The sequence below is a fragment of the Gouania willdenowi genome, chromosome 7 (assembly GCF_900634775.1).
Source record: "Gouania willdenowi chromosome 7, fGouWil2.1, whole genome shotgun sequence".
NCBI classification, from domain to species: Eukaryota; Metazoa; Chordata; class Actinopteri; order Blenniiformes; family Gobiesocidae; genus Gouania; species Gouania willdenowi.
Genome location: NC_041050.1, coordinates 23,094,271 through 23,121,343, shown reverse-complemented (window position 1 = coordinate 23,121,343; position 27,073 = coordinate 23,094,271). Strand labels below are relative to the sequence as shown.

The window sequence follows — 27,073 nt, the reverse complement described above, 5'->3', positions numbered from 1 at the left end:
TTTATTCTACATATTTACTTCTCCAGTAAGTGACAGATTGTGTTATTGTGCCTTTGTACCCTGATGTAAAATAAAATGTGTTATTTGTATCGTTACTGTAAAATATAAAATTAAAACAAAATAGGTTGAAAACAAAATACTCCCCCGCAAAAAAAAAAAAAAAAAAAAAAAAAAAACACGCAAAAACGCCAGCTGTTTACTTCCGGAACGTCACCAATGACACGTATTCAAAATGGCTGCCGCGGCTAAAGTAAGTGTGAGGCCAACTCTTTTTCTTCCCAGTAAACTGCGTTTTGTCTTCTTTGACAGAACAATCCAGGTTTTACTCTGTTATTGGGTCACAATTAAAGTTGATCTCCATTCCTCCATATGTTTGTATGTGATTTAAAGATGTAGCCGCTGTTTAAATGTTCTTAGTTATCGTGCTAACGCTACCTAGCTTGAATAGCACTCAGCAGTAGCTCTTTGGACGGATGTAAAACCGGACCTGCTCTTTAAACGGCTAAACACATTCTTCTGTCATTCTATTGGCGATGGTTTAGAAGTTTAATCGTTAACCTCAGTTGTCTGCAGCTGTCAATGGCGGCGGGTCTTCCTGGGAGTTATTTTGCAAAGAGGAAGTAAAGACAGCAAGAGCACAGCCGCACTGAATGAGACTCCTGCTCAGACTTAGTTATCATAGACTTCTCCAAATCAATTAATAATAATCACATCGGACTGTAAAGACTGGATTATGACCATCTTTTGTACTTCTGCCGGACACATTAATCCGATTGAAGGAGCAGAGTTTAGAAACTGACGGAGTCGCGTCTGTGCTCCAGTGGTTTAGAAGTGATTTAACATCAGCTCGATGAGGGATATCTGATCTCATCGAAAGAACACCATTGTTGTGTGTGTGTGTGTGATATCTTTAAGGAAAAACCGTAGGACTTTGGACAAAGATGGAACATTCAAAAATCTAATTTAAAGATGACTCTAAAACATGTTTTAACAAAGCGATATGACTGTGCACTTTTAAAACATTTACATATGTGATAGAAGGAAAATGGCTGCAGATTAAAATTATTTTGTGATTGTGATTTATTACAAAGTCACTGGTGAAAAATGTCACACATATTTTTAATAATTTAATTTCCTTTTAGGGGACAGCGCGTGTCAATGAGCTGTAGGTGCAGGGCTGCGCAGTGTAACAATTTTTGAATAGAAATCCTTGCATGCAAAGATGAATATTATGTATCCAGTGAAATATGCTGGTGTCATCTCTAAAATCAGTGAGGTAACTAACTAATATTATTATTTCAAAATTTCATGAATTCTGTTTCAGGGTTTTACTCATTTCCACGTCACATCTGTGTCTGTTTCATCATCTCCTCCTGTTCAGATACTTCACTTTCTAGTAAACTCCCTGAAATCATGCCAAACATGATACATAGGATTAAGAGTCAACTACTGTTATTAATTTTATATTTAGATTATTCAGATGTTTTTTTTAAAGGGGGTGATTACACTGAAATCATGCAAGATTTTCGCTAGAGCAATGTTAGCCATACTGCTAGCCCCTCAGCCATCCATTTAACAGGAAAAATCCCATTCAATTGAAAATTATTACCTTCAACCCGAAAATCACCCTCCACGTTTTGTAGCCATGTGATTAGATATGCTTCTGCCATGACGTGTAACCAGGTAAACTGATCACCAGTTCAGCTAATTCACCATCAGCTCTCTTTGTACCAGAGCCTTTTCACATTTGAATACAGTTATAATAATTTGAACCAACACATTAAAAATACACTTCAGATGAATTTCTGCATTCACTTTTAGTCACAGGATAACAAGATCACTAGTCGAACCGTAACATGTCGCGCAAACTTTTAAATGGACATTTTTCTAGACATTCAGTCGTTTGTTTTCAGGTGAAAAATAGTGTAAACGTCTGATATTGTCCTAAAACATTCATGTAGGACATTTCTGTGAGATTTTGGGACCTGATTTAAAAAAAAAAAAAAAAAAGAAATTTTTTTTTGAAAGAAGTGTTATTACTTTTTCCCATTTCAGAATGTGAAATTTTTTTTTTTTTTTTGGGTTTTGTTTTCTGCAATCCCAGAAAATTGGAGGCTTCAGCCATATGTGTTTCCTTATCTGCTGTGTTTTACACGTCCTACACATCCTAACCTGCCCCATGATGTAAATGGTCCATGGCTTGGTGTGAGTCCTTGTTTGTCAGAAAAACACTTAATGCCATCAGCGTGTGTTGCAGGAAACGTGGTGGGCCTTGCTGCTGTTGTCGTCCTCGTTGCCCATGGTCTGGACCTTCTATGTGCCTGGAGTGGCTCCTCAGGACTTTCACGAGGGTGATGCAGTAGAAATTAAGGTGATGATGATCAGTCACTGTCTCTTCGAATCTGATCCAAAAATTACTGAAAACGTGAATGGAACAGGTTGGAAGCCATCCTGAAAAACAGTATTTACTCACCATTTCACATGTTGGCTGACTTTTCTCTTGACAGTTCAATAAATTCTGTGGATCTTGAAAGGATTACACTGCTTTGTTTGTGAATGGTTTGGCAGATATTTTAGGGCCCTATAAAATCTGTTGTCTTTTTTTCCAAATTCCGTGTTTTCCGTTTTTTTAGAAATACTAATACTTTTGGAAAAAAAAGTATTTTTTTTTTTTTCAAAAGTATTAGTTTTTAACTCCTGTGAGAAAACAAAGTTAATACTAATAAATAAAAAAAACCCATGTCAAAAATAAAGTAAGACGCAATTAAATTTTAGATATAAGTTGTACCGACATGGATTATTCTTACTGCTTCTTTTTAAAGCTGCTAGGGATGATAATTCACTATTTTTAAAAACCTTTCCTGCATTTCATCCAAAAGTTTTTCTTATCCACTAATGATGCCAGTGTGACCCCAAAAAACTTTTTTGTTGTTTCCACAAACTGAAAGTTGTCTTTATCCATGTTATAAAAATGTTTTTATTGTCCTTGGCTGCTTTAACCCATGGGGGAACCTTTAAAAAAGTTACTCTTTGAACTTAGGTACCAAAACGGTACCCTTCATAAAACTGTCGTAAAATTGTCATATATAAATATTTTTTCCCATTTTTTTTACAGCAGTTCTTTTCAACAATTCCAGACCTAACCATTGATCTAGATATAAAGTTTTAATTATAGTTCTGTATTTTTTATGTTTTCATGCCCTTTCTGTCATTAAAACACCATTTTTTTTCAATGACAAAAACACAAAATATGCATGTTTTTAAAAAATATGCTGCAAAGTGGAACATTTGATATGAAGTTATTACAGACTTGAGTAGGTCAATAATTGATAGGTACACTGATGTTGAGAATCAGAAAGGATTGTATCCTCCAGGTACAGTTTAGAACAGTACAAGGAATTTACCTTGGTAGTTGAAACGGAAAAAAACACAACACACCAGCGGCGAACATTGATTTTGAGCCATTATTACTTTTAGAGCTATGAGCATTTATTGAAAAAACCTACACTGTTTGACCATAAGTACCACAACGGTACCCTTACCCTTTACATGTATGTCATATATACATATTTTTCCCACTTTTCTCTCGTCAGAACTACAGACCTAACCATAAATCTAAAGTTTTTAATTACATTTTTATATATTTAATGTTTTATTCTTTTTGTCATAAACTCCTCATGAACCAGTTAATTTTGCCTTTTGTTATTTGACTTTTACACACGCCTTAACACACACATACACAAAATATATATTTTTAACCACATTCATGCCACTCTTATGTGTATCCCAACACATCAAGACCATTTGTATGGTTTTCAGCTTTTTATTGCCATGTATTTGCAGTAAAAATAAATGTCCTCCATTGAAACTCTATGTAATAATGCTCTGCTGACCCTGGTGTCTTGGGCTGGGTCATCCCACCTAAAACTTGTTTTCCCTGTACTTTGAAGTAGAGGCTTAGATTTATTAGATATTTTTGGGAAAACCGCTTTGACATGTCAGGATAACAGTATATCCAAAATATGTGGTTATAATAGAGTCAATGGGACCAAATTGGTCCCAAACTGAAAGAGTGTCGGCACATTTCATATCTCCTGTTCTATACATCTTACAATAAAAGTTATCATGGAATTATGAACATGACAATAAAAGTTTCGAGAACGCGAAGGGGCGTAATGACATTTGACCCTCCTGCTTCCCATAGCAGCTTACACGCTGCAGTGTTTCCAAAATGGAGGACAACTTAGAGATTGTGGATGCTCCGTCGACTCATAAGTCTGTTGTGTGTAGCGAGCAAACACCACAGTCAGCTTGTCTAAAAACAGACCAACGTGTCCTTATTTTAACACATCTGAGCACTGAAGCTTCTCCTAAGCAGAGGTTGAACTGGTGCAGGGAGTGAAAACAGTGATGTTTTCACGCATCTCAGGTGCAATTTGTGTTTGTTCATGTGGACGATGTGTAGCAGGCTGAGTAGGGAGAACTTCAGACGTGTCTCCAACATTTGCATTAAATGGTTTTTCATCAACAAAGATTGGTTACATGTTTTTTCCTCTTCATTGGGATTATTAAAATTCACTATTTCATTACACCCCTAGCATATTGTGCACCCCATCATTAACCCCAAATTATTATACAAATGTAGGCACACAGACACACACTGACCTTTTATTGTGTGTTCATATTGGAACTAAACACCAACAATTCTTTCAAATTAATTTTTAAAAATGAGTTCAGTATGTCTGTCAGAGCACAGTAGCTTCAGTAGTTAAACACATCTGTGTCTGCATTTCAGGCTGTGAAGTTGACGAGCTCCCGCACACAGCTGCCTTATGAATACTACTCCTTGCCTTTCTGCAAACCACAACATGTTGTGTACAAAGGGGAGAACCTGGGTAAGAGATCCTCTTATTTTCATTATAAATGCCTTTTCTACTCACGTTTCCTTTACCTTTGATTGTTTGTAGGTGAGGTTTTGCGTGGGGATCGTATCGTTAATACACTTTACAACGTTAAGGTGAACAAAGACAAACAATGTGAGATGGTGTGCAACAAGAAATCTCTGAGCATCACAGAGAGCAAGCTGGTGGCTGAACGCATCCAGGATGAGTATTACGTCCACCTGTGAGTGCCTCTTCTCCTTACCCCGAATTTCCACTAGATACGTCTCCGCTGTGTTACAGCTCCGATCCGGTTTGCTCCGCTGTCCGGCAATCCCAACCAGTTGCGTTTTGAGTGCACCATGGCGCAGTTCGGTCGGGCGACTAACATCACGAGACCGAGGAATTCTTGCGATATTTACATAATTGCGCGAGAAAGTTAAAGGTATGTTATAAATGCAACAACAAACAGATAAACAAGGCAAAGTAAAAGACATCCCCCCACTGAAACCACTCTATAGAAACTTAAACTTAAAACTTAAAGCAGTTGAATTTCAATGTCAAGTAACATCATAGATATGTTTAAATTACACATCATGAAATTTCATATTATCACCTAAAATACCTGCAAAATATGTATGTATCTACACAAATAGCATTACATCAGTACTGAAGAAAATTATTAACTCGCCATCCACACCCACAGCTGCGATATGGCATTCCATGCATTATTTTTCTTATGATTATTCTTATAAAAAGGATGGGTGACATAAATTATTTTGTGGTTGTCCACCTCAAGGATGAGCTTCTCCTCATCCATGGTGTCGTCAATGACTTCTGAAAACTTCTTACCTGTTGTTTCCGGGCCTGGCCCCGCCCATTATGATGTTTTGGTGATGTCGTTTCTTGGAATATGATCTGAAGTGTTTTATTTTGAAAAGTAACCAGATGTTTTAATGTTGAGTATGTGCTTAACTTCCTGTTTTGCTATATTTGCTCTGTGCTGAGTTGATGCGTCGTGCTCCAGCATCTGTCAGAAATAGAAGTCCTGCGTATTTCTGCCGGAGGGCTCCGGACTGTCGGAACTGGGATGGAGCGGATACGCAACCCACCGGACCCGGCGGAAATGAACACATAGACTAACGTGAAACGTATCAGCTCCGCTGGAATGGGGGAGACGTAATGCAGCGGACCCGTAACCAGTGGAAATTGGGAGTTAGTCTGCTGTGAAATCACGCACACTTCTTACTCTTAAGCCCACTCTTCGTTATGTGTGTTTGTTTTCAGGATCGCAGACAACCTTCCTGTTGCCACCAGATTAGAGTTTTACCCCAACAGGGAAGCAGGAGCTGAAGAGGAGCAGAAGAGAGATGTTGTAAAGGATATTCAGTATGAGCATGGCTACAGGCTGGGCTTTGTCGACAACAATAAGGTAAGTATTTTACTGTCAGAGCACAAAAGACTAAAGAAGTTACTCCTCTTTTCTCCTTTCACAGATTTATCTGCACAACCATCTCTCCTTCATTCTGTACTTCCACAAAGAAAAGCTGGAGGAGAGCGAAACTCACAACTACAGAGTGGTTAGGTTTGAAGTCGTACCGCAGAGTGTCAAAGTCGAGGGTTGGTCTTTCCTTTCATTTTTTTTTAATTACATTCCAAAAGGAAGGCAATACATTTCCATAGAGACAAATAATTGTTCCATTTTCTACACTTTTCCCGATGACTTGTTAGATTTAAAGGCTGTGGAAAAGGAGATGGTGTGCATCCTGCCTGAGGCCAGTGGTTCTGCTGCTCAGGAGATCAATCCAAGCAAAGACAACGAGGTTCTCTTTACCTACTCGGTTCGCTGGGAGGTCAGTGACTTCACACGTCTCACAAACCAGGGTTGGGGTCAATTATAATTGTAATCATGTATTGATCATTAATTACAATTATGATGTAATTGAAAAAATGTTGCTGTTAAATTGTTATTGAATTGTTATTGAGTTCAGTCTAGATAATTGACTTTATAATTGTAATTGGCATGAGAATTCTATTATGACTGTCAATTACAATTTAATGAAACATGTTACAGTTCTAAGGTTTACACATGCTTAGTTAACAATCATTAAAATATGTTTCATATCAAGTTTACCTGGCTCAGACGTCCACACCAAAATTATTAATACCAATATTTTCATGGATAACTAACAAGGTAACCAAGAGGTGAAAATCAAGATGGATGATAGATAATATTTTTTAGTGTATTTTACGACTGATTTAAGACATGGGTCAAAACCAACCTGTTATCATAAGAGATGCTAACACAAGAGGATGGTTAGGTTTTATAGGGTTATTTATCTAAGGCTCAGTAATTGTGACTAATTGTAATTGAACTTTAAGAATGAAGAACATAATTGCAATTGACTTTCAAGGGGAAAAAAAATAGTTTTTATCCTAATTGGAAAAAATGTTGGTCACCGTATTCACCAATTGAGTTGTAATTGAACATGGATAATTGAAGAAATACTTTTAATGGAAAAAGGTAATTGAAACCAACCCTGTCACGAACCATTCTTGTTATGCCTCGTTTTGGATGGGAGATTTAACATAATAGAGCGAATAACGGTCAGCTGATGGCCTTTTCACTCCTGCACAGGAAAGCAAGGTTAAGTGGGCGTCGCGCTGGGACACTTACTTGACCATGAGCGATGTGCAGATTCACTGGTTCTCCATTGTCAACTCAGTGGTGGTTGTCTTCTTCCTCTCAGGTAATTCCACATCCTACAAGCTTTGATGAACATTAATTACATAATTAAACTAGACTGAGCAAAATCTAGCATTGAATGTTCCTAATGTGTGATTGAAATTGAGTGCATCAATAAAACTGTTAAAGCTATTCCTTCTGCACAGACTAAAACTGTGGAAAACTACCTTCAGTCTTTGCATTACAGGGAAGTTGATGCCTTTTTTACGTCTCGTGTCTGTCTTGTAGTTTATGTTTCAAACAATGTCAGAGGCTGTTTGCTGCTTCTTGCACGCTGGAGGCTAGATCCATTCCACAATCCACACATCTATCTACCATACGCAAACTGATGTGATTTCTACATATTACTCCACGGCATACTAATTAATGTCCCAAGCGCATAGCTTGGGACATGTTACAGGAGTGGACTAGACTGGTTTCACTTGACCGGGAAAACACTCAGATGCTTCAGGTATTTAGAGCCCTATATCTTTCACTTTAGGGATTAATTAATTGACCAATAAAAATTGAATCCACTGAAAGTGACATGATATGAATGATACGCTGTCATCATGAAGGCCCGTTCATTCATTCCCCTGCCTTGCAACCCTCCCGCTCAAGCTCAACATGTCGAATCGGCCACCCGCAACACAGACTAAATTGCCAAAAAAAAATTATGCAACTGATCTTGCACTCCTAAATACAGAGCCGAGCACTTCCGCTTAACTTTTGTGTCTGTGAAGCTATACCCGTTTCTGGTGAAGCTAAAAACAGGGAGGGAGGGGCTGAGCAGCCTCCGTCAGCTTCACCTGCTCAGCGTGTTTATTATGAACAACATTTCATCAGTGCTACAGAAGATCTGTGGGAGCAAGTTGTGTGTTGTTGTGGACGAGACTGATTCCAGGGAGTCTCATACACTCAATACACTCATACACTCAATAGATTCATGATAACTTGATGGCTTCTAATATTCTAGCCCCTAGTGGTGAAATAACTGATGCTTCTAGAGTCTATATTTGTCGAATCATTTGAAATAATATCATTAGGATAATTAAAATTAGGTTATTTAAATTAGGTTGATCAAAACTTTGTAAACCTGCTCAGATTCAGAAAACCATTGATCCCTGAGGGTCCCATCAGGGATCAATTGGGTGACGTTAATGCTGCTCTCATTCCTACATCTTTATATGACGTGATTATAAATAATTGAAGGAGCAGTAAGAATAATCCATGTCAGTACAATCGATAGCTACCTTTCAATTGGAGTTAGTTTACACATCTATCTATAAAAGCAAGAAAGTTCGTTATGCGTCTGTTCGACCTGAAACCTTTTCAACGGCTTCCAGATAATGGTGTGCATCCGTTATTTTGGAGTAATTTGGTGTTAAGATGCTAACAGCTACAACACACACACACAACTGATGTGCGTGCGTGTGTGTGAGAGTGCCAGCCTGTTCTTTCTACGCGGGACTATGGGTACGTTTTCCGGACACTTTTTTACATACTGTAAGTGTAATGTGCCTGGGTTTTCACCGTGTCAAATTATCTTCATTTATCCCATTGTACATCTCATTCAGCACTGTATTTCTGATTGAAATCTCCCCATCACACTCCAAGTTACTCATGCATATTCAGTGACATCTTCCTAATGTAAGCGCTTTCAAATGTCCATCTTTTTGAATTGACAAAAATAACATGCTTGAGCGTTTCAGGGAAATCGTGATCTAGCGGTCAGAACAGGGCTTAAGCCCTTGAGGGGCAGAGTTCAAATCCAGTCAGACACTTTTGCGAAAATGATAAGAATTTAAAATGAATGCGGTGGACTGGCGCCCTGTCCATGATGTACTCCTGCCTAACGCCCATTGAGAGATGGATAAAAGCATTTGCAGACCCTGCAACCCTGAAAACGAGAAGAAGCGGCTCAAAAAATGGATGGAGGGATAGATAGTAATTTATAATCATGCCCGAGAGCCATAACAATTTTTAGGTGGTTTTGTAGGTGATTTTGTGTGCATATGAAGCGTAAAGAAATAAACCATTTCTCGAACCTATTGGTTAAAGTGTTATGATGCTTCATGAGGCCTCATTTCACCATCACTAATGTGTAGCAGATGCATGGACACATGACCTGGTGGGGGGGCTTGTCGGTCATTTCACAGCAGAAGCGGACAGTGGCTGGCTTTCAGACCTTTGTGGAGCTGGATAAGAAAACTTGCAGAAATCCGTGCATCCTTAATTCAGTGACTTGAAATCGATTTAGTAACTTTTTAGCTAAATTAATCATGTAACCAGTGTATAAGTACCTGGATACTGGACAAAGCAAGTGAGATTTCCTAGATTCCTGGTGTTTCTTGTAAGGGAATTGTCTTTAAATTAATTGTGGACATAAACATTTAATGTCAAATGTATTCACATTTTATTTGAATAAAGTCCAACTCAATACATTTTCAATAAAAATACATATTAAGTATACCTGACTCTTCTGCTTGTTTTTTCAATATAAAATAATACAATATTAATATCAAAAATTAAGTGCAACCAACATTTGTTCAGGTTAAATGAGCAGTTGTTGAACTTGATACTTTTTTTTTATAACATGAAACATGTTTAACATGGTTATCATGAGGCTTTCTGCAGAGCTAACGCTAACGAGCTAACCTTCTACCTTCCAAGGAAAGAAGACAGGGTTCTTTCTAATTATCTTTAATTCTAAGTTAGTCACAAGATAAATCTGACAACCCACCAGCTCCTGCACACACACAGGTGGTAGGAAGCTGGGAGAATTCTGAGTTTAGGAAAGCATGCTGCTCTCCATGCTGCCAGTTTGCGGGCTCTAGGAAGACTCAATACCAACTTCAAGCCGAACAGATAACTTCTCGGGTTTTTCCCTTGGTTTCACTTTCAACCCAATCAACCAGTTGTCCTTTCCGGTCAACAAAATCCAAGGTTTTAAATTCAGCTGAGAGTGAGACACTGGGTGCAGGCGATGCGATTTCAGACAAGGGGTTTTGATGCAGCTGTTTCTCCATGTTGTCTTCCATCTTTGTAGTTTTCTGTTTGTCCTCATATGTTGCATGTTCTCCTTTGTTTTCTTAAGCACTAACAGAGACATTTGTGAAGTAGAACAGGTTAGATTTGAACCAAAACTTATTCAGAGAATAAATTATTGAGAATATCAGGTATCTGTACTAGAGCTTGGTGTGCCTGCTGAATTTGCAGGTCTGTTTCTGCTGGCAAGGACAGCTCCGCTTTAAGGAGCCCTTCAATGAATTGTGCGGCTCAGTTGCCCTCAGTCCCTTCTTTCTGGCCAAAGATGCGTATATTCCGCCGGTTTCTCCCTTCTTTGTCTGTCAGCCTGTCCTGCGGTATCCTCTGTTGGTTTAGTGCTTGAAGTAAAGCATCCTTTTTACCTCCATGTTCCAGCTTTCCACGTCGGCCCCCCTCTATTTGGCTCCATTCAATCTGGTAGTTTTCATTGCCAATTCTTTTGCTGTTGCCATGAGCTTTTGGTCAACATTTTTCATAAAGTCCTTGAGTTTTTCCTTAATTTCCTTCTTAAGTTCTTCTTTAAATGTGGTTTGCTCCGTCTTTAGTTTGCTTTCAAAGTCTAGAATTTCCTTGACAATCTTTCAGACCTGCTCATATCTGTCGCTTTAGCTTCCACGTGCTCCTGCATCTGAATCCGTCTGATTCATTCATGTTTCCCCAGTAGTTCTCTATCGGTTAAGGTGGTGTGCCAGGATTTTAGTAGTTATGGTCAGTCTTATTCTCCATCCCCTTTGTATCTCTATTTCAGATCTATTAATTGCATTTGGGTATTGCATTTGGGGAGATTTATTGAGTGTTGATCAGGAGCTAATTGTTTCTGATGTCGTCGTGAGCTGGATCATACCCGAACGTCTCGATCGATTACCTTTTAGAACTATTTTAGATTAGGGATGTAATGATTAATCGTAAATCAGTTAAAAATCGATTAATAGGTATTACGGTTCACATCGTTATTGTGAAAATTGAATCGCAGTACTTTTTTTATGTATCCTTTTCTTGTCCAGAAGTTTTGGCGGCGGGTGGAATCTGCTACTACTTTCTTTCTGGCCGCCTTCTACTCTTAAACATGTTTATAAATGATTCCTTACCCCTTTAGCACCGAAATAATCTGTAATATTACATGAATATCTGTAAGAGTCACGTTTTTCTATTAGCTTTGTCTGCTAGCGCATAGCATCTCTTCTTCACTGCAAGAATTACTGCATGCCAACCGACCACTGGGTTACCAGCGCCCTCTGCTGGTCCCAACAAATATCTGACGTAAATACAGTAAGGCACAAAATACATTTTCAGTAGCACTTTTAAAAAGAAAAAGAACTATTATGCAGTTTTGCATTGTTTACTATAGAACCAGAATTTAAATTAATAGGCTTCTTCTTCATTTGTATTATTCCTTTATTTATTTCATTCAAGATTTATTTTTAGTTAAATTGCATTGTTTTGAATAGTTTATCATGGGATTCTTTTGACAATGAAAAATAAAAAGAAAATAGTACAGTATTTTTCCAAAAAAATAAAGGAATATTTTTCAGTCATTTGTGTACAGTCCCATTTAAAATAAATCGTGAATCGTATCGGGAGTTGAGTGAATCATTACATCCCTATTTTAGATCGATTAGTGTTATCAGGATAGCCAACTTGTCGAGCACAGATCAATGTATTTGGATCGTAGCACTATAAATTGATTCATTGATCAATGGATGAATCGTTACACCCTTATTAACAGTATTAAGTATTGCAATTTTAATGCCATTATTTTCCTTTTAAAAAAATACAAACATTAATACCCTTCATACAGGATAGTCGGACTGACATTTGTTTTAATACGCAGACATGTTTAATTAAAAAAGAATTCTGTGGAAAAATATAGATATTAGATATCGTCAAAAAACAAAACCAAACATACAGTACATCGTGAATCAATATTTTTTCCAAATAACCGTAACCCAAAGCGTACTGATTATTAAATACAATTCTAACGATATACATTGTATGCATACTGACGTGTGTATGGCTCAACATTTGTTCAGCCTGCATTGAAAGCAGACAAAAAACAATCCACAGTAAAAGAAGAAAAAAGGATGCCTTGAACATAATATCTCGAATAATAAACAAATCAAAGATTGGAGCAAGGTTCCTTTTTTGTGTTGCTGATATCTAATCCACTTTTTAGTTCCAAAACGTTTTTTATTTCAAAGCGAATATCAGATGGTTGGAAAGTGGGGACGTTAGCTCTGATAGCTTTTTGTTTCTCAGGTATTCTTAGTATGATCATCATCAGGACTTTGAGGAAAGACATCGCCAACTACAACAGAGACGATGACATTGTAAGAGAGCTTCATTATAGAACTTAGAGCGCTGATGAATCAGAAATCAGTGTTGTACCGCTCTTTGTTCAGGAGGACACCATGGAGGAGTCGGGATGGAAGAACGTCCACGGAGATGTGTTCCGACCTCCTCGCTATCCCATGGTCCTCAGCTCTCTGCTGGGCTCAGGGATCCAGCTCTTCTGCATGATCCTCATTGTCATCTGTGAGTATCTTTGATTACAAATCTTTTCATTTAAGAACTTGTTAAAATGCTAAAATGTTTTCTTGTAGAAAATCAAATTTTGTGAAAAGATCAAAACTTCCTGATTTAACAATAAAATACTAAAACTGCAGTAATGAACACACATCAACTTCAACAATTGCAGTTTTTGGTGGTACTTTATAAAGCAGCATTAACCAACACAAGCTAAAGAAGCACCATCCAATCTTCAGTCCAGCCTTACAAGTTTATTCTCCTGGTCTTCCTGCCAGCAGAGTAATCTATGACATTGTCAAATTTCCTCAGTGCATCTAAAAGAAAAAAAAGAATCTGAACCCACTGGCTAGTCTGTCAAGCAAACTACAGTGGATATAAAAAGTCTACACACCCCTGTTCAAATGCCAGGTTTTTGTGATGTAAAAAAATGACACCAAGATAAATAATTTCACAGCTTTTTCCACCTTTGTCGTGATCTATAACCTGTACAATGTAATTGAAAAACAAACTGAAACCTTCAAAGGGGAAAAATAAAAAACTTAAAACTGTTTGCATAAATATGTACACCCTTAAACTAACTTTGTTGCAGCACCTTTGGCTTTTATTACAGCACTCAGTCTTTTTGGGTAAGAGTATCAGTATCAGTATGGCACGTCTTGATGTGGCAACATTTGCCCACTCTTCTTTACAAAACTGCTCCAAATCTGACAGATTGCAAGGGCTCTCTAGATATCAATTTAGAAACAAAGATGGAGAAGAGAAATCGACTGAAACAACTGATGCTAACAGGCCTGCTAGGCGTATAACAATGACGGAGACCACCATAGCCCACGTAAAAGCTATTGGCTTCCTATTACAGCGTAAGGCAGAACTCATGGAACGATGTGAGGACCTGTACCAGGTCCCCGAAAGAAGCGAGGGGAAAGACATGGTGGCTTTTATTAAACAGCTGCTGCCAAAAGTGCTGGATGAGCTGCCGCTAACTAAAGCTGATGCCCAAACCCAAAGAAAATGACCCTACGCGATCCATTGTGATGACTGTTTCAGAGAATCATCACAGCGTAAAGTCATCAACTCACGCACAGAGAGGAAGCATTTGGCCACCATTGATTTTTGTTGCAATATCGGCAGATATTGATAATGTGCTGATAATATTGTGTACTAATAATCACAATGTACATCTCTTTCAAAACACCGACATAATGGTCTCTTGCAGGAAGTGACTTGTGTTCCTGGTCCTCAGCAACAGGTTTTCCTCTAACTGATAGCTGATGTTAAAAACCTGCAGAAGTTATGATGAAGTGTTCACCTTATTAATTTGTGTGTGTTAAGTTGTTGCCATGCTAGGAATGTTGTCTCCATCCAGTAGAGGAGCCCTGATGACCACGGCCTGTTTCCTCTTCATGTTTATGGGGTGAGTGGCACCACTTTGTTTGGATTTTATGATAAACTATGAAGTTTTAATGGGAAATCTTTGATTGGCTGGTTGGAAACGGGTTTGGGGTCAATTACAATTTTCAAATACAATTGTCTTCAGTTATTCATGTTCAATTACATAACTCCTCTACAATTACGTTGATTGCCATTTTTGTCCAATTACAATTCAAATTACGATTATTATTTTCCCTGAAAGTCAATTACATTTACATTCACAATTACATAAGTTCAATTACAATTAATCACAATTACTGAGCCTGAAATAAACAAGCCCATAAAATGTAACCTTACTCTTGTTAGCTTTCTGTTAGCATCTCTTATGATAATGTGTCATCGTAAGCTGTGAAACACACCAAATATCATCCAATTTGTTTTTCATGTCTTGGTTACGTTGTTAGTCTTCCTTTTCCATGAAAAGATTAGTTTTAATATTTTTGTTGTGGGCGTTAGTCTTTTTTGGGGGGGAGTAAATTCCTTGATTTCAATTTTTTACATATTAAAATTGTCCTCAAGAGAACGAACAGGTAAACTTGATTAATAAAGATAATTTAATATTTGTCTGTGTGAGCCATAGAACTTTAAAATTGTTGTTTGATGTTGTTCGAATGTAACATTCTAATAACGTTGCTCCAATGGACTTTTATTTTGTAAACCGGAAGTTCCCACTGAAACGTTTGTACTTGAGGTAGCTTGCTGACTGTGAATGTGTACCTATAGACACGGACAAAAGGCTGGACTAAAAAGAACTAAAGGACAACACGGACTGAGTTATTCTTACTTAACCAGGAACAACAGTTCAAACACTGAGCAGGGGAAGATGATTAAAGCTGATCACGTTCTACACGACCGAGCTTTCGGGGGTGGGGGGGTGCACTTAATAAGCGGTCATTTTGAAATGAAATCCGCATTACCGTAACTGGCTAGTGCTAGTTACTGTGATTTTAAACATAAGTTGTTGTTCACAATGTGTTGTTTTTCATGGGAAAAATGAGGTGCGTTACTGGGATGCATGGATAGTGGATTTACTGCGTCCTTTCAGATTTTTATGCATCAGGGATGCAGGACGCATACCTAGCAACATCACTGATGTACATTTCAGCTTCCCTCTATGTTTCTGTATTTAACTCTATGGTTTTCTTTTCGTAGTGTGTTCGGTGGCTACTTTGCTGGTCGACTCTATCGTACGCTGAAGGGCCATCGATGGAAGAAAGGAGCGTTTTGCGTGAGTCTCTGTTTTACTGTCTATTTGATCGTGGGTGCATGTGTGTGTTGAACTTCTGTGTTCTTTCTGTTATGCTTCCTCTGCAGACAGCCACCTTATACCCTGCTGTTGTGTTTGGAATCTGCTTCATCCTGAACTGTTTCATTTGGGGAGAGCATTCCTCTGGAGCTGTAAGTCACACTTCCTTTAAATGTCCCATTAATCCCATCAAAACAATGTTATTAATCCCCTAACTCATAAAACATTCATTGGTGCATTCTGTGAAGTCAGAGTTTAATTTTGGAGTAGCACTATTATTTCTTTTATTTTTTATTTATTGACCGAAATGAGAATATTATACAACAGAGATGGACAACTTTTATCACCATCTACTATCACCTGTTTGATCTGAAATGATCAACACTAGGGATGTAACGATTCACTCAACTCCCAATACGATTCGATTCACGATACTGGGTTCACGATACGATTCTCTCACAATTTTTTCATTTACAAAATGAAACTGTAGACAAATTTTTTTTTTGGGAAAAAAACTAGAAAATACTGTATTATTTTCCATTTATTTTTCATTGTCAAAAGAATTCCTTGATAAACTATTCAAAACCATGCAATTTAACTAAAAATAAATCTTGAATTAAATAAATAAATGAATAATACAAATGAAAATGAAGCCTATTAATTTAAATTCTGGTTCTATAATAAACAATGCAAAGCTGCATAATAGTTCTTTTTCTTTTAAAAGTGCAACTGAAAATGTATTTTGTGCCTTAACAATTGGACTTTAAAAAAAAACCGTCATTGCACTGATTTACGTCATATTTGTTTGGACCAGCAGAGGGCGCTGGTAACCCAGTGGTTGGTTGGCATGCAGATATCTTGCAGTGAAGAAGAGATATGCTAGCAGACAGAGCTAATAGAAAAACGTGACTTTTACAGATATTCAAGTAATATTACAGATATTCTTTCGGTGCTAAAGGGGTAATGAATCATTTATGAACATATTTAAGAGTAGAAGGCAGCCAGAAAGAAAGTATTAGCAGACTCCGCCTGCCGCCAACACTTCCGGATAGCGCCTTCTGCTGGTTAAAAAAAGTACTGCGATTCAATTGTCAGAAAATCGATATCATCCGTGATACCTATGAATCGATTTTTAACTGCCTTACGATTAATCGTTACATACCTAATCAACACTGATGTCAGCATTTAGAATAATGACCAATCAGATCATTAACACAGGAAGCAACAAAGGCATTGTGTGTGTTTCTGTTGTCACTTTATATTATTTTCTCTCCTTTTGAGTGTTTGTTGTTCTCACAAATTTTTATTTTTGTCATTTGGCATATTCTGTCATTTACTGCATTTTCTTTTAAAAATATTTTTTTTGTTTTTCTCTCATTTTGTGTGTCGCTTTCTGTGGTCTACTGGAGTCATTAAGTGTTTTTTGTGTCATTTTTTGTGTTTTTTGGATACATTTTTTGAGTCATTTTGCATATTTTTAGTTTTTTATATTTGCACAATTTGTTTTGTATTGTTTTTCTGTATTTTATTTTAATCATTTTGTATATTTTTCTTACATTGTGTGGGTATTTGTTATTTTTTTTTAGCATTTTTATGGTCATTTGGGTGTGTTTTTGTCATGTTTTTCTCTAATTTTGATTTATTTTATTTTAATCATTTTGTGTGGGTTTTTTGTAATTTGTAGTTTTTTGGAGTTATTTACTGTATTTTTGTCGTTTCATGTGCTTTTTTAATTAGTTAGGGCTCTTCTTCTTCCTCAGTTTTATTAAATTTGGCAGGACGATATATAGTTTGGCGAAAAATTTAATGTGTACTTATCTGATGCATTTTGGGATTCGTTAGCGCCACCTAGAGTTTGTAACTTTTCTCTGTTTGGAACTAGCTGGATGGCATTGGGTAGGTATATGCAGTGGACCGTGACTAGCAAAAATGTCATTTAAACCTATAACCTAACTTCAACGGGAAGTCTGCAATTTTGAATTTAGCGGGCCAAATTTGGCACTTTTTCAAGATTTTTGGTGAAATCACATCATCTTTGAAAACAAACTCCTTCTAGAGCGTTCATAATTTCTACTTTAAATCTTGAACGTTTTTGACAAGTTGGAGACAAATCACTGTTAAAACTGTGAATTTTTACCACATTGTTAGGTCTAAAGGGAAAGAAATGACATGAAATTAAGCTCTTTTTTTCATTTTACTATGCATTGTGTTGACAGTTTTCAACTCAATCTTCCCACATGTGTTCAGAAATGCTCTGGACAAGTGGATGATCATATGTCAGGAAGATAATGAGTTTTTCTTGTGGCAGAGTGCTATTCGCCAAAAAATGGAATGTCTCAATTGGAGTAGTTAGAAATTTTAAGTGACCAAACATGCCATGTATGTTAAGGGTACCAAAACCTAAAATTTCAGAACATTTTTGTAATTCATTTTTCAAAATTGGCTCTCTAGCTCCCCCTTCAACTGTTTAAAAGAACAGCCCTTTGCGCCTACTTGCATTAGACGTCCCAAACTTTACAGGCTTATAGAAACCATTAGGATGCAAAAAAGTCTCTTGAAACCATGTTCAGAAACCTGTTATTTTGTATCAAAATTAATCTTTAATCCAATTTAATGGACTCGCATCTTAGCCTCTAGCTATCATCATAGAAACCTGAAACTTTTGCACATTACTAAAGGACTGATGAGAAGTCAATACGTCTTGAAGGTATTTCCATATCTCACACAGTGTGGGCGTGACAAGCCTTCAACTCTGGTCAAGGTCGCCATTTTAACCCCTGAAACGGTAAATTTGTAATGTCTTTACTGTGCACGTTCTTATCGATCTGAAACTTCACACAAATGATCACTTTACACAACTAACACAGACCAATAAGTATAACAGTGCTACCTACTTGTGAGCATGAGATGTTTTTCCACACACAAATAATCACTGGAAGGTCCCAGCAGGCTCAAACCTGTCTCTACGTAATTTTTCTATGGCCGACATTTCATACACTGCAGCTTATGGTCTACAAAGACATCCGTCACTAACTTTTTACAGATATGTCATACGTGTTTGTTCTTGGCCAATAGTAATCATATTTCCTATAAATGCTTTATGCAACAACTACGCCATTTTACATGCTTATGGCCCTGATTAGTAGCTTACCAACAACATTTGAACGATCTAAATCAATTAGCTCCTGTCTTCTCAAGCACAGCTAAAAAGAATTTAATCCCTCATTGGTTCATTAAATTAATGAAGTTTTAAAATGTTGTTAATTAGGTACTTGACCCTAACTTAGCAAAGTTTGGTCAAAATATTCCCAGCAGTTATGCTACATTTTTCAAAGGGAATGCTTGTGTGGCTGATTATACCCCGGTGTCAGGTTACACACACACACCCACAGGCCTTCACACATGAAGCAACACAGACCCAAGATAGACAGAGAACAGGGACACGGAGACAAACAGGGAGACATAAATGTTATTACATGAATGTTGCTTTTTTTTTTTTACATTTATTATTTTTGCATAATGTTTATAGTGCTTCTTTAATGTCTTTGTGTGTACATAGTTCAATTTCGCACTTGCTTTCGCAATGTAAAGATGTTTGTAAGCTTTTTTGAATTTAATTGATAATTGAGACAGAACCATAATGATCACACTCCCACACACCTATGCACACTTACACCTGTGGTCAGATGCTTGAGAAATCCACCATAGACAGAACACCTTAACCCAGGGGTTCTTAACCTTGGGGTCGGGACCCCATTTGGGGTTGCAAGACACTGGGAGGGGGTCGCCAAATGCTTTCAAGAAACAGAATATTTTTCTGACAATATGAGCCCGTTTCTGCTTATGTTTACTTTTTATTGTCATATTTTTGATCCTTTTAATGCAGTTTTGCTACATTACTCCCATTTCTGCCACTTCTTTCTGAAATCTCAATGCCTCTTCTGCACATTTTTTCAATTTTCAAAACATTTTCGGCAATTATAAACCCTTTCCACCACTTTTACCACCTAGTGTCACATATGTTAACCCATTATTGTCACTTTTAACATCTTTTCACCATATTTCATGCTTATTTTTTATATCAATAATAATGCATCAATTTTATATAGTGCTTTTTTTGGGACTCAAAGCTGCTTTACAGAATACAGAAAAATAAAGAAATAACTACATCTTTAAGATGACTATATGCTATGGCGCAAATAATAATAAACTTCCTGGATAACAGTGGATATTATTCAGATAAATAAATAAATACATGTGGTTATCACAGATTAATAGAATAATGGACCATCATTCTGCTGACTTTGTGGATGCGCCCCAAGAAGCTCTCCCCTTTATAGATGGCTTTGTCTCTACATGACTGTTTTTCAATGTTCATGTTTGTGTTCAACCACCTTCAGGTACAGTGGGGGTCACCGGTTTCTGGCACCTTTGTTTTGGGGGTTTAAAAGGTTGAGAGCCACTGCCTTAACCACTTGAGCTGAGGAGAAAGAGACCCCCCTTTCTTCTTCTGCATTTTCTGAGGAAAATTACCACAATTTCTTAGGGTTATTTTTTTCTTGCACTCCCCGCCTCCCATGAAGAACTTTGGCACCCCCCAGCGGAGGCAAGCCCCACACTTTGAAAACCCCTGTTCTAGAGCATAAGGACATTTTATGAAACATAATCATTTTCGCCAGCACTACACAGACGGGAGACAAATTCCCCACTCCGCTACCAAACTTCGTGCCATACGGAATGAAGTTTGACTTTGAACCCAGCTGGTAGGAAGGAGTCGCCTCGTGCCTCGGCGGGCGTGGCAGGTGCGAGGGCCCATCATCACTGCATAGTTTTTGTAATTTTTTGTATTTTTAAAAATCATTTTGTATTTTTTTTTCTCATTTTGTGTGGGGTGTTTTTTTTTTTTTTTTTTTTGGATATATTTAGTTTTTGGTGTTATTTTGCATATTTATGATTTAAAAAAATGTTGTTCACCCTCATTTTGTGTGTTTCTTTTTTGTATTTTTGTGGTCGTTTTGTGTTTTTTTTGACTAATTTTGTGTGTCTTTGTTGACATTTTGTATTTCTGGAGTCTTTTGTGTAATTTGGTTGGAACTTTGTGAATAGTTGCTGTTCTTTTGTGTGTTTTGGAGTAATTTTTTTTGCGTTTACTTTGGGGGAACAAAACTAGAGCGAGGATCGCCTGTTGCTCATTTCTGTGTTATCAATACAAATAAGGATTAGTTAAAAAGCAGGAATGTGTCCAAATGGACAAAGCTTTGAATTGTGGGTAATGATCAGTATTGTGTATTGATTGATTGCACACGTGTGTATAAAAGCAGAGCAGTGATGGTTGATTTCCTTCTGCTCTGTCTGTGCCGTCAGGTTCCTTTCACCACGATGCTGGCCCTGTTGTGTATGTGGTTTGGGATCTCCATGCCTCTGGTCTACCTGGGCTATTATTTTGGCTTCCGTAAACAGCCGTATGATAACCCTGTACGGACCAATCAGATCCCTCGGCAGGTCCCGGAGCAGCGCTGGTACATGAACAAGTTTGTTGGGTAAGTGTTGCACTGCTGTGTTCGAGCTTTGTATGTTTTTGGTCAGTGATGGACTCTCCTGTTCTTTCTGTCCTCCAGGATCCTGATGGCTGGGATTTTACCGTTTGGTGCCATGTTTATCGAGCTTTTCTTCATTTTCAGTGTAAGCATGATAATTTTAGGACAAGTTTGGTTTGTTTTTTATTCCCATGTCCAGTACAGCTGCACGTCTCATCCACCAACAGGCAATCTGGGAGAATCAGTTCTATTACCTGTTTGGCTTCCTCTTCCTGGTCTTCATCATCTTGGTGGTTTCCTGCTCTCAGATCAGCATTGTGATGGTTTATTTTCAGCTCTGTGCAGAGGTAAGCTAAAGGTCATACTTTAAGGGCCTATACTACAAAGCTAGATTTCCTCCTATCACGCTAACTTCTGGGATATAATCGCTGGCTAACATCTTACTGGGCTAAATGTTTATTTTAATTTTTTTTTTCACTTCTGGACGGCACGGCAAGTGAAACCTATTCAGCTTTTGACCTCAGTGTGTGAGGGGACTGCGCAAGCAGAAACGGACTGCAAACACACGAGTCAGAGAGAGGAAGATAGTTTAGACCGGAAACGGGGGGGAGCGTCTGAGCAGCCATGCTCGCAATGATATACTAGCATTAGCTGACAATATCACAAACTATCTGCTTCTTCAGACAGAGGAATGTAACTTTTTTTTTTGTGAGCGGATGGGTACACAACACAGCTCCACTATGATTATTGTTCTGCGCAAGGGTGAAAGATTCTTCTTTTTGTTAAGGGGTAAGATGCCAGCAGCTACAATGTAAACACACACACATAGTGTACACACACAGAGCCGTTTAGAGAGAGAGAGTTGCGATTTTGTTGTTGCAAAATGTTTATTTTTCGTGGTACTTTCGGGTCTCTCTCTCTCTTGTTTTTTTAAATCACTCAACAACCTGACGGATTATGTGCATGTCGCGCGCGCACACAATATTTATAATTAAAATATACTAAATGAGTAAAATAAAACAAAAAACTAAACAATATTTATACATAAAGTACACAAAACAACAGAAATGCCCAAAAATATACAAAAAGACTCCAAAACACACAAAATGACTCCAAAAAACAAACATTACAGAAAAATACACCAAACAACAAAAAATTTGAAAATGACTCAAAATACACAAAAAAATAAATATTTATACACCAAATGACAACAGAAATGCACAAAACTACACCAAAAAATACACAAAATGACTCCAGTATTACACTGCAATGGCAACAAAAACTATAATTACAGAAAAAATGCACAAAAACACAACAGAGATACAAAAATACAGTGTATTTTGGTGTATTTTTCATTACAGAAAAATACACCAAACGAAAAAAATATAAAAGAGTAAAAAAAAAAACAAACACATTTATCATGCCCATGTCCCATAGAATTAAACCAGGTAAATCGCACACACTATTTTATTTTGCACCCGCAAATATACCCCTTTATAACAGTAACAGAGTATGTACATCTCTTTGTACATCCAACCTTCAAAACACATACTCATTTGGCCATAATTGACAACTCTACTTAAGCTCCTCTCACTATTTGAATGCATACTTACGACAGGCACTAAGTATTACTTACTAGTTTAAAGAAAAAAAAGATTATTTTTTATTTTTTTATACAGTAAAGAGTGCTATCTATTAAGAATTTGAAATTCAGGATGCACCACCATGTTTTAAATCAGAAGTGTGGAAGCATTTTGGCATTCCCAAGACAAAATGAAAGAAGTGAGAAAGAAAGGACAAGGTAAGAGAGGCACAGAGAGGAAAGGGAGAAACAAGAGAGGGAGAATGAAAGCCATAGTTTGTTTATTTGTATTATTTAGTAGATATCAGATTTGTTTTGAAGTTCAATTGTTAACTCACAAAATACATTTTCCTTTGCACTTTTAAAAAGAAAAGGAACTATTATGCAGTTTTGCACATTTTACTGCTGAGCCAGAATTTAAATGAATTTGTATTTATTTATTTATTTATTTTATTCAGGAATTATTTTTAATTAAATTAAATTGCATTGTTTTGCATAGTTTATCAAGGGATTCATTTGACAATGAAAGATAAAAAAACAATACAAAGTACAGTATTTTTATTTTTATTTTCGAAGAAAAAAAAATTATTTTTCAGTCATTTGTCTACAGTATCATTTTGTAAAATAAATAATGAGAGAATCGTATTGTGAATTGAATTGTATCGGTAGTTGAGTGAATCGTTACAACCCTACCTAGAATGCATGATCCATCCGTATCACCGACTTCCAGGCTCCACCAGCCAGCGCTCTACCCACCCTGATCATTCAATCTTTCATTCATACATACATATGCACAGCTATAGTGACGCTGACAGCATCAGCAGGAACACACAATGCGCTCTCATCTCAGTGTGTGTGTGATAAATTGAGTGACGACATCTGAAACCCTTCTGGGATGTAATAAAAGTGAAACAGAGCACTGTATCATCTGATGGATTAATTTTGTATAATCTCACACTTTTATGCATTAACAGTGTCAGCAGTTTCCTGCCTGTGTTCTTTTTTCCTGCTCTTTCTGTAGCAGCAGTGTTTTTGGTCTGAGTTTTGGATTTTACTTCATATTTTTAAAGAATTATTCCTCACTTATATACATGTATATAGAAACAGGTACAAACTTAAAGTATCTGACAAAAAAACCTCACTCAGGCCAGACAGCAGACAAACAAACACAAAAAAAAAACAACACCCTGACTCTCGCTTCATGCATCTGATTCAAACACATTATCATCAAGGTAAAATTAAATTTCCATTTCCATCCTATAACAGGAATGGGTCCCATATCTCCTTAAATATGTCCTCCTTCCCTGTCACTCTATAAATGACCCGCTCATAGCTTGCCATTGTGCTTAACACCTCTATTCATTCTTTAAAAGAATCCATAGGGTGAAGCAATGCAGATGCTAAGTTGGTTATACTACTGTTAGGTTAACATTTTGCAAATAGCATATCTTGAGTTGCTTCATACAAAACTACGGTACGCCAGTTAGGTCAACTATTCATCAGCATGCATGGCTATGCTGTAACCCCCTCCCCGCTAAAAAAAAAAGGGTACGACCAAATTTTGTGCCACCACTGGAAAAGTTTGTGTGGAGCCCTGTTTGGCTTTAATTTTTGAACTTCCCAACTTTTTCCCATGTAGAATTCCCAATTTTGAAAATTCCTATGCAACTCCAGTTGAAATGTTGTTTTTTAATTATTTTATTTATTATTTAAATTTTTAAACATGTATTTATTGCTTTATCCATTTATACATTGAACATATATTACAATATACCGACACAGTTGAATAGTCCCCCAACACGAACACATGGCAGTATCAACAGTAATGATCAAATAAGGAATAAAAATAAATAACAATAAGAAAAAATAAGTAAAAAATGAAATAAAAAAAGTTAACATGAAAACATATAAAAACAAAAGATCACCTGAAAAGAATAGCATAAAATATTCAAATTGCATTCCTCATAATAAATGTGGTACTTTCATAATGACCTTACATCTCCAGTGTCTCTTCAATATCACCACTTCTAACAAAATCCAAAAACATCCTTCCGATGTTATCAAACTCGGAAGCTTTCTTTCTAACTATATAAATTAAATTAATTTAAACTGGGCTTTAAACCTTTATTTGTCATGTATATATGTTGTGACACATACATATTGAAATTTGTCCTCTGCAATTTAACCCATCCCTGGGGAGCAGTCGGCAGCCATTTTGCGGCGTCTGGGGAGCTGTTCAGGGTTAAGGGACTTGCTCAACATCCCACAGTGATGGCCCAGGTGAGGTTTGAACCGGGATCCCTCTGATTACAAGGCCAGCGTACTTAATCACTAGGCCAGAATAGACGCCTTCATTAATTCCCTAATTTTGGAGTCTAAGTCATTCATTCTATGTTGACATTTGTTTGTTTTGGACTAGTGGAACTAATCATTTGCCCTCTTATATATGCTTTAAAACCCTCCCATCTAATAGCTGCCGAAGTTTGATTTGTGTTTAAAGAAAAGTAACATCAATGTGTTCACATTATATCTGAAAACAGATATATGCAACCATGTTGGATGCAGCCACCAATTATAAAAACATCTGTTTAATGAAATGTTTTTAATTGCATTGTCATGGATGCTAATATTTATGGTATTTGTTTTAAAATACAATATTTTAAATTACTCCCAATTTTTGGTTCATTCCAATAAATAATTCCCATGAAAAGTTAATATTTTGGAATATTCCCAAGATCTGCACAGATCTGCTTTGTGTTTTGACACTAGGCGGGACATTGTGTAACGGTTGATGTTTTGTGTTGGATCAGGACTACAGGTGGTGGTGGAGATCATTCCTGGTTTCCGGAGGCTCTGCGTTCTACGTCCTGATTTACGCCATTTTCTACTTTATAAACAAGGTACGTACCGGCATTAGAATAATGACCAATCAGAACATTAACAGAAGAATCAACAAAGACTTTGTGTGTTATTTTATGTATTTTTGTTTTCATTTTGTACAATTTGTTTTTTGTGCTTTTTTTTTTTTTTGTCATTTTTAATATATTTTTCAGTTTCTGTTTTTTTGTGGTTTTATGTATTTATTGTCATTTTGTATATTTCTTTCTCACTTTCTGGGTTTTTGGCATTTGGTTTTTTTTTTTAAATTATATGTTTGATCTAAACTAAAATACAATATAAGAATAGTTTGGATGCGACAAAGTTTGTTTCATTCTTGAATCTAATCACACTTGAGAGTAATATGTGGAGTAGATGAAATTATTTCAGCTTGACTTCCTCCTGCTCGTGTTCTGGTTTATTATTTGTGTTGAATCGTGTCACTTTTTTGTGTGTTGAATTGTGTCAGCTGGACATCGTGGAGTTCATTCCGTCTCTGCTGTACTTCGGCTACACGGCGCTCATGGTTCTGTCCTTCTGGCTACTGACGGGCACCATTGGTTTCTACGCCGCCTACATGTTCATCAGGAAAATCTACGCTGCGGTCAAAATCGACTGAGCCATGCATCTGCGTCGGCCTCCAACCTGTTTTTGTCACTTTTTTTATATCTATTTTTTATTGATGTCCAACAAGCACTGGCTTGTCTGCAGCAGGAACAAGGGTGGTTGATGGTGCAATAGCGTCCCCTCCTGGCAGTGTGAGGAAGAGCAGTAAGGTGCGAGTGTGTGTGTGTGTGTGTGCAGGCCAAAGGATGGTGGTGTGTTCCTTTAAGTTCTGTTTTTGTCTCCTCCCTGCAGTCAGTGACATCCTTTGGGGGTTGAACACATCATGGTGGGAGGGGCATGGTGACGTGGTTGTTGTTGTTTGTCGTTTTCTTTGTGGGCCTGTGGAAATTGTTTATTGTAACACATGAAAGGGTAAATTAAATGTTCTATTATTTTTTACTTTGTTTTCATGTCCTGGTTTGGCTGCACCGTCAAATACTGACACTTCACTCCTTCTGATGGTTACACACACACACACACACACACACACTCCCCGAGCAGTGCTGGAGCTGCAGATGTACTGTATGCAGTGATGTGGAGCACATCTGTTTCCTGATCTTTGAAGCTGCTCTCTGAGATTCTCCCTGTTTGTGTCCTGCTAAGGTATTAGCATTA

At 37.2% G+C, this 27,073-nt stretch overlaps 1 protein-coding gene across 1 annotated transcript; it reads left to right on the top strand.

Annotated features, from left to right (window-relative positions):
• Positions 1–204: 204 nt before the first annotated feature.
• tm9sf4 (transmembrane 9 superfamily protein member 4) lies at positions 205–26,857 on the top strand. Its single transcript, XM_028452760.1, has 18 exons — positions 205–250; positions 2,258–2,371; positions 4,796–4,895; positions 4,968–5,124; positions 6,168–6,312; positions 6,377–6,500; positions 6,612–6,733; positions 7,519–7,630; positions 12,910–12,980; positions 13,053–13,185; positions 14,512–14,593; positions 15,763–15,838; positions 15,925–16,008; positions 21,221–21,396; positions 21,475–21,538; positions 21,621–21,740; positions 25,786–25,875; positions 26,322–26,857. The coding sequence occupies exons 1-18, from the start codon at positions 233–235 to the stop codon at positions 26,469–26,471; spliced, it is 1,938 nt and encodes a 645-aa protein (XP_028308561.1). The 5' UTR covers positions 205–232; the 3' UTR covers positions 26,472–26,857.
• Positions 26,858–27,073: the final 216 nt, after the last annotated feature.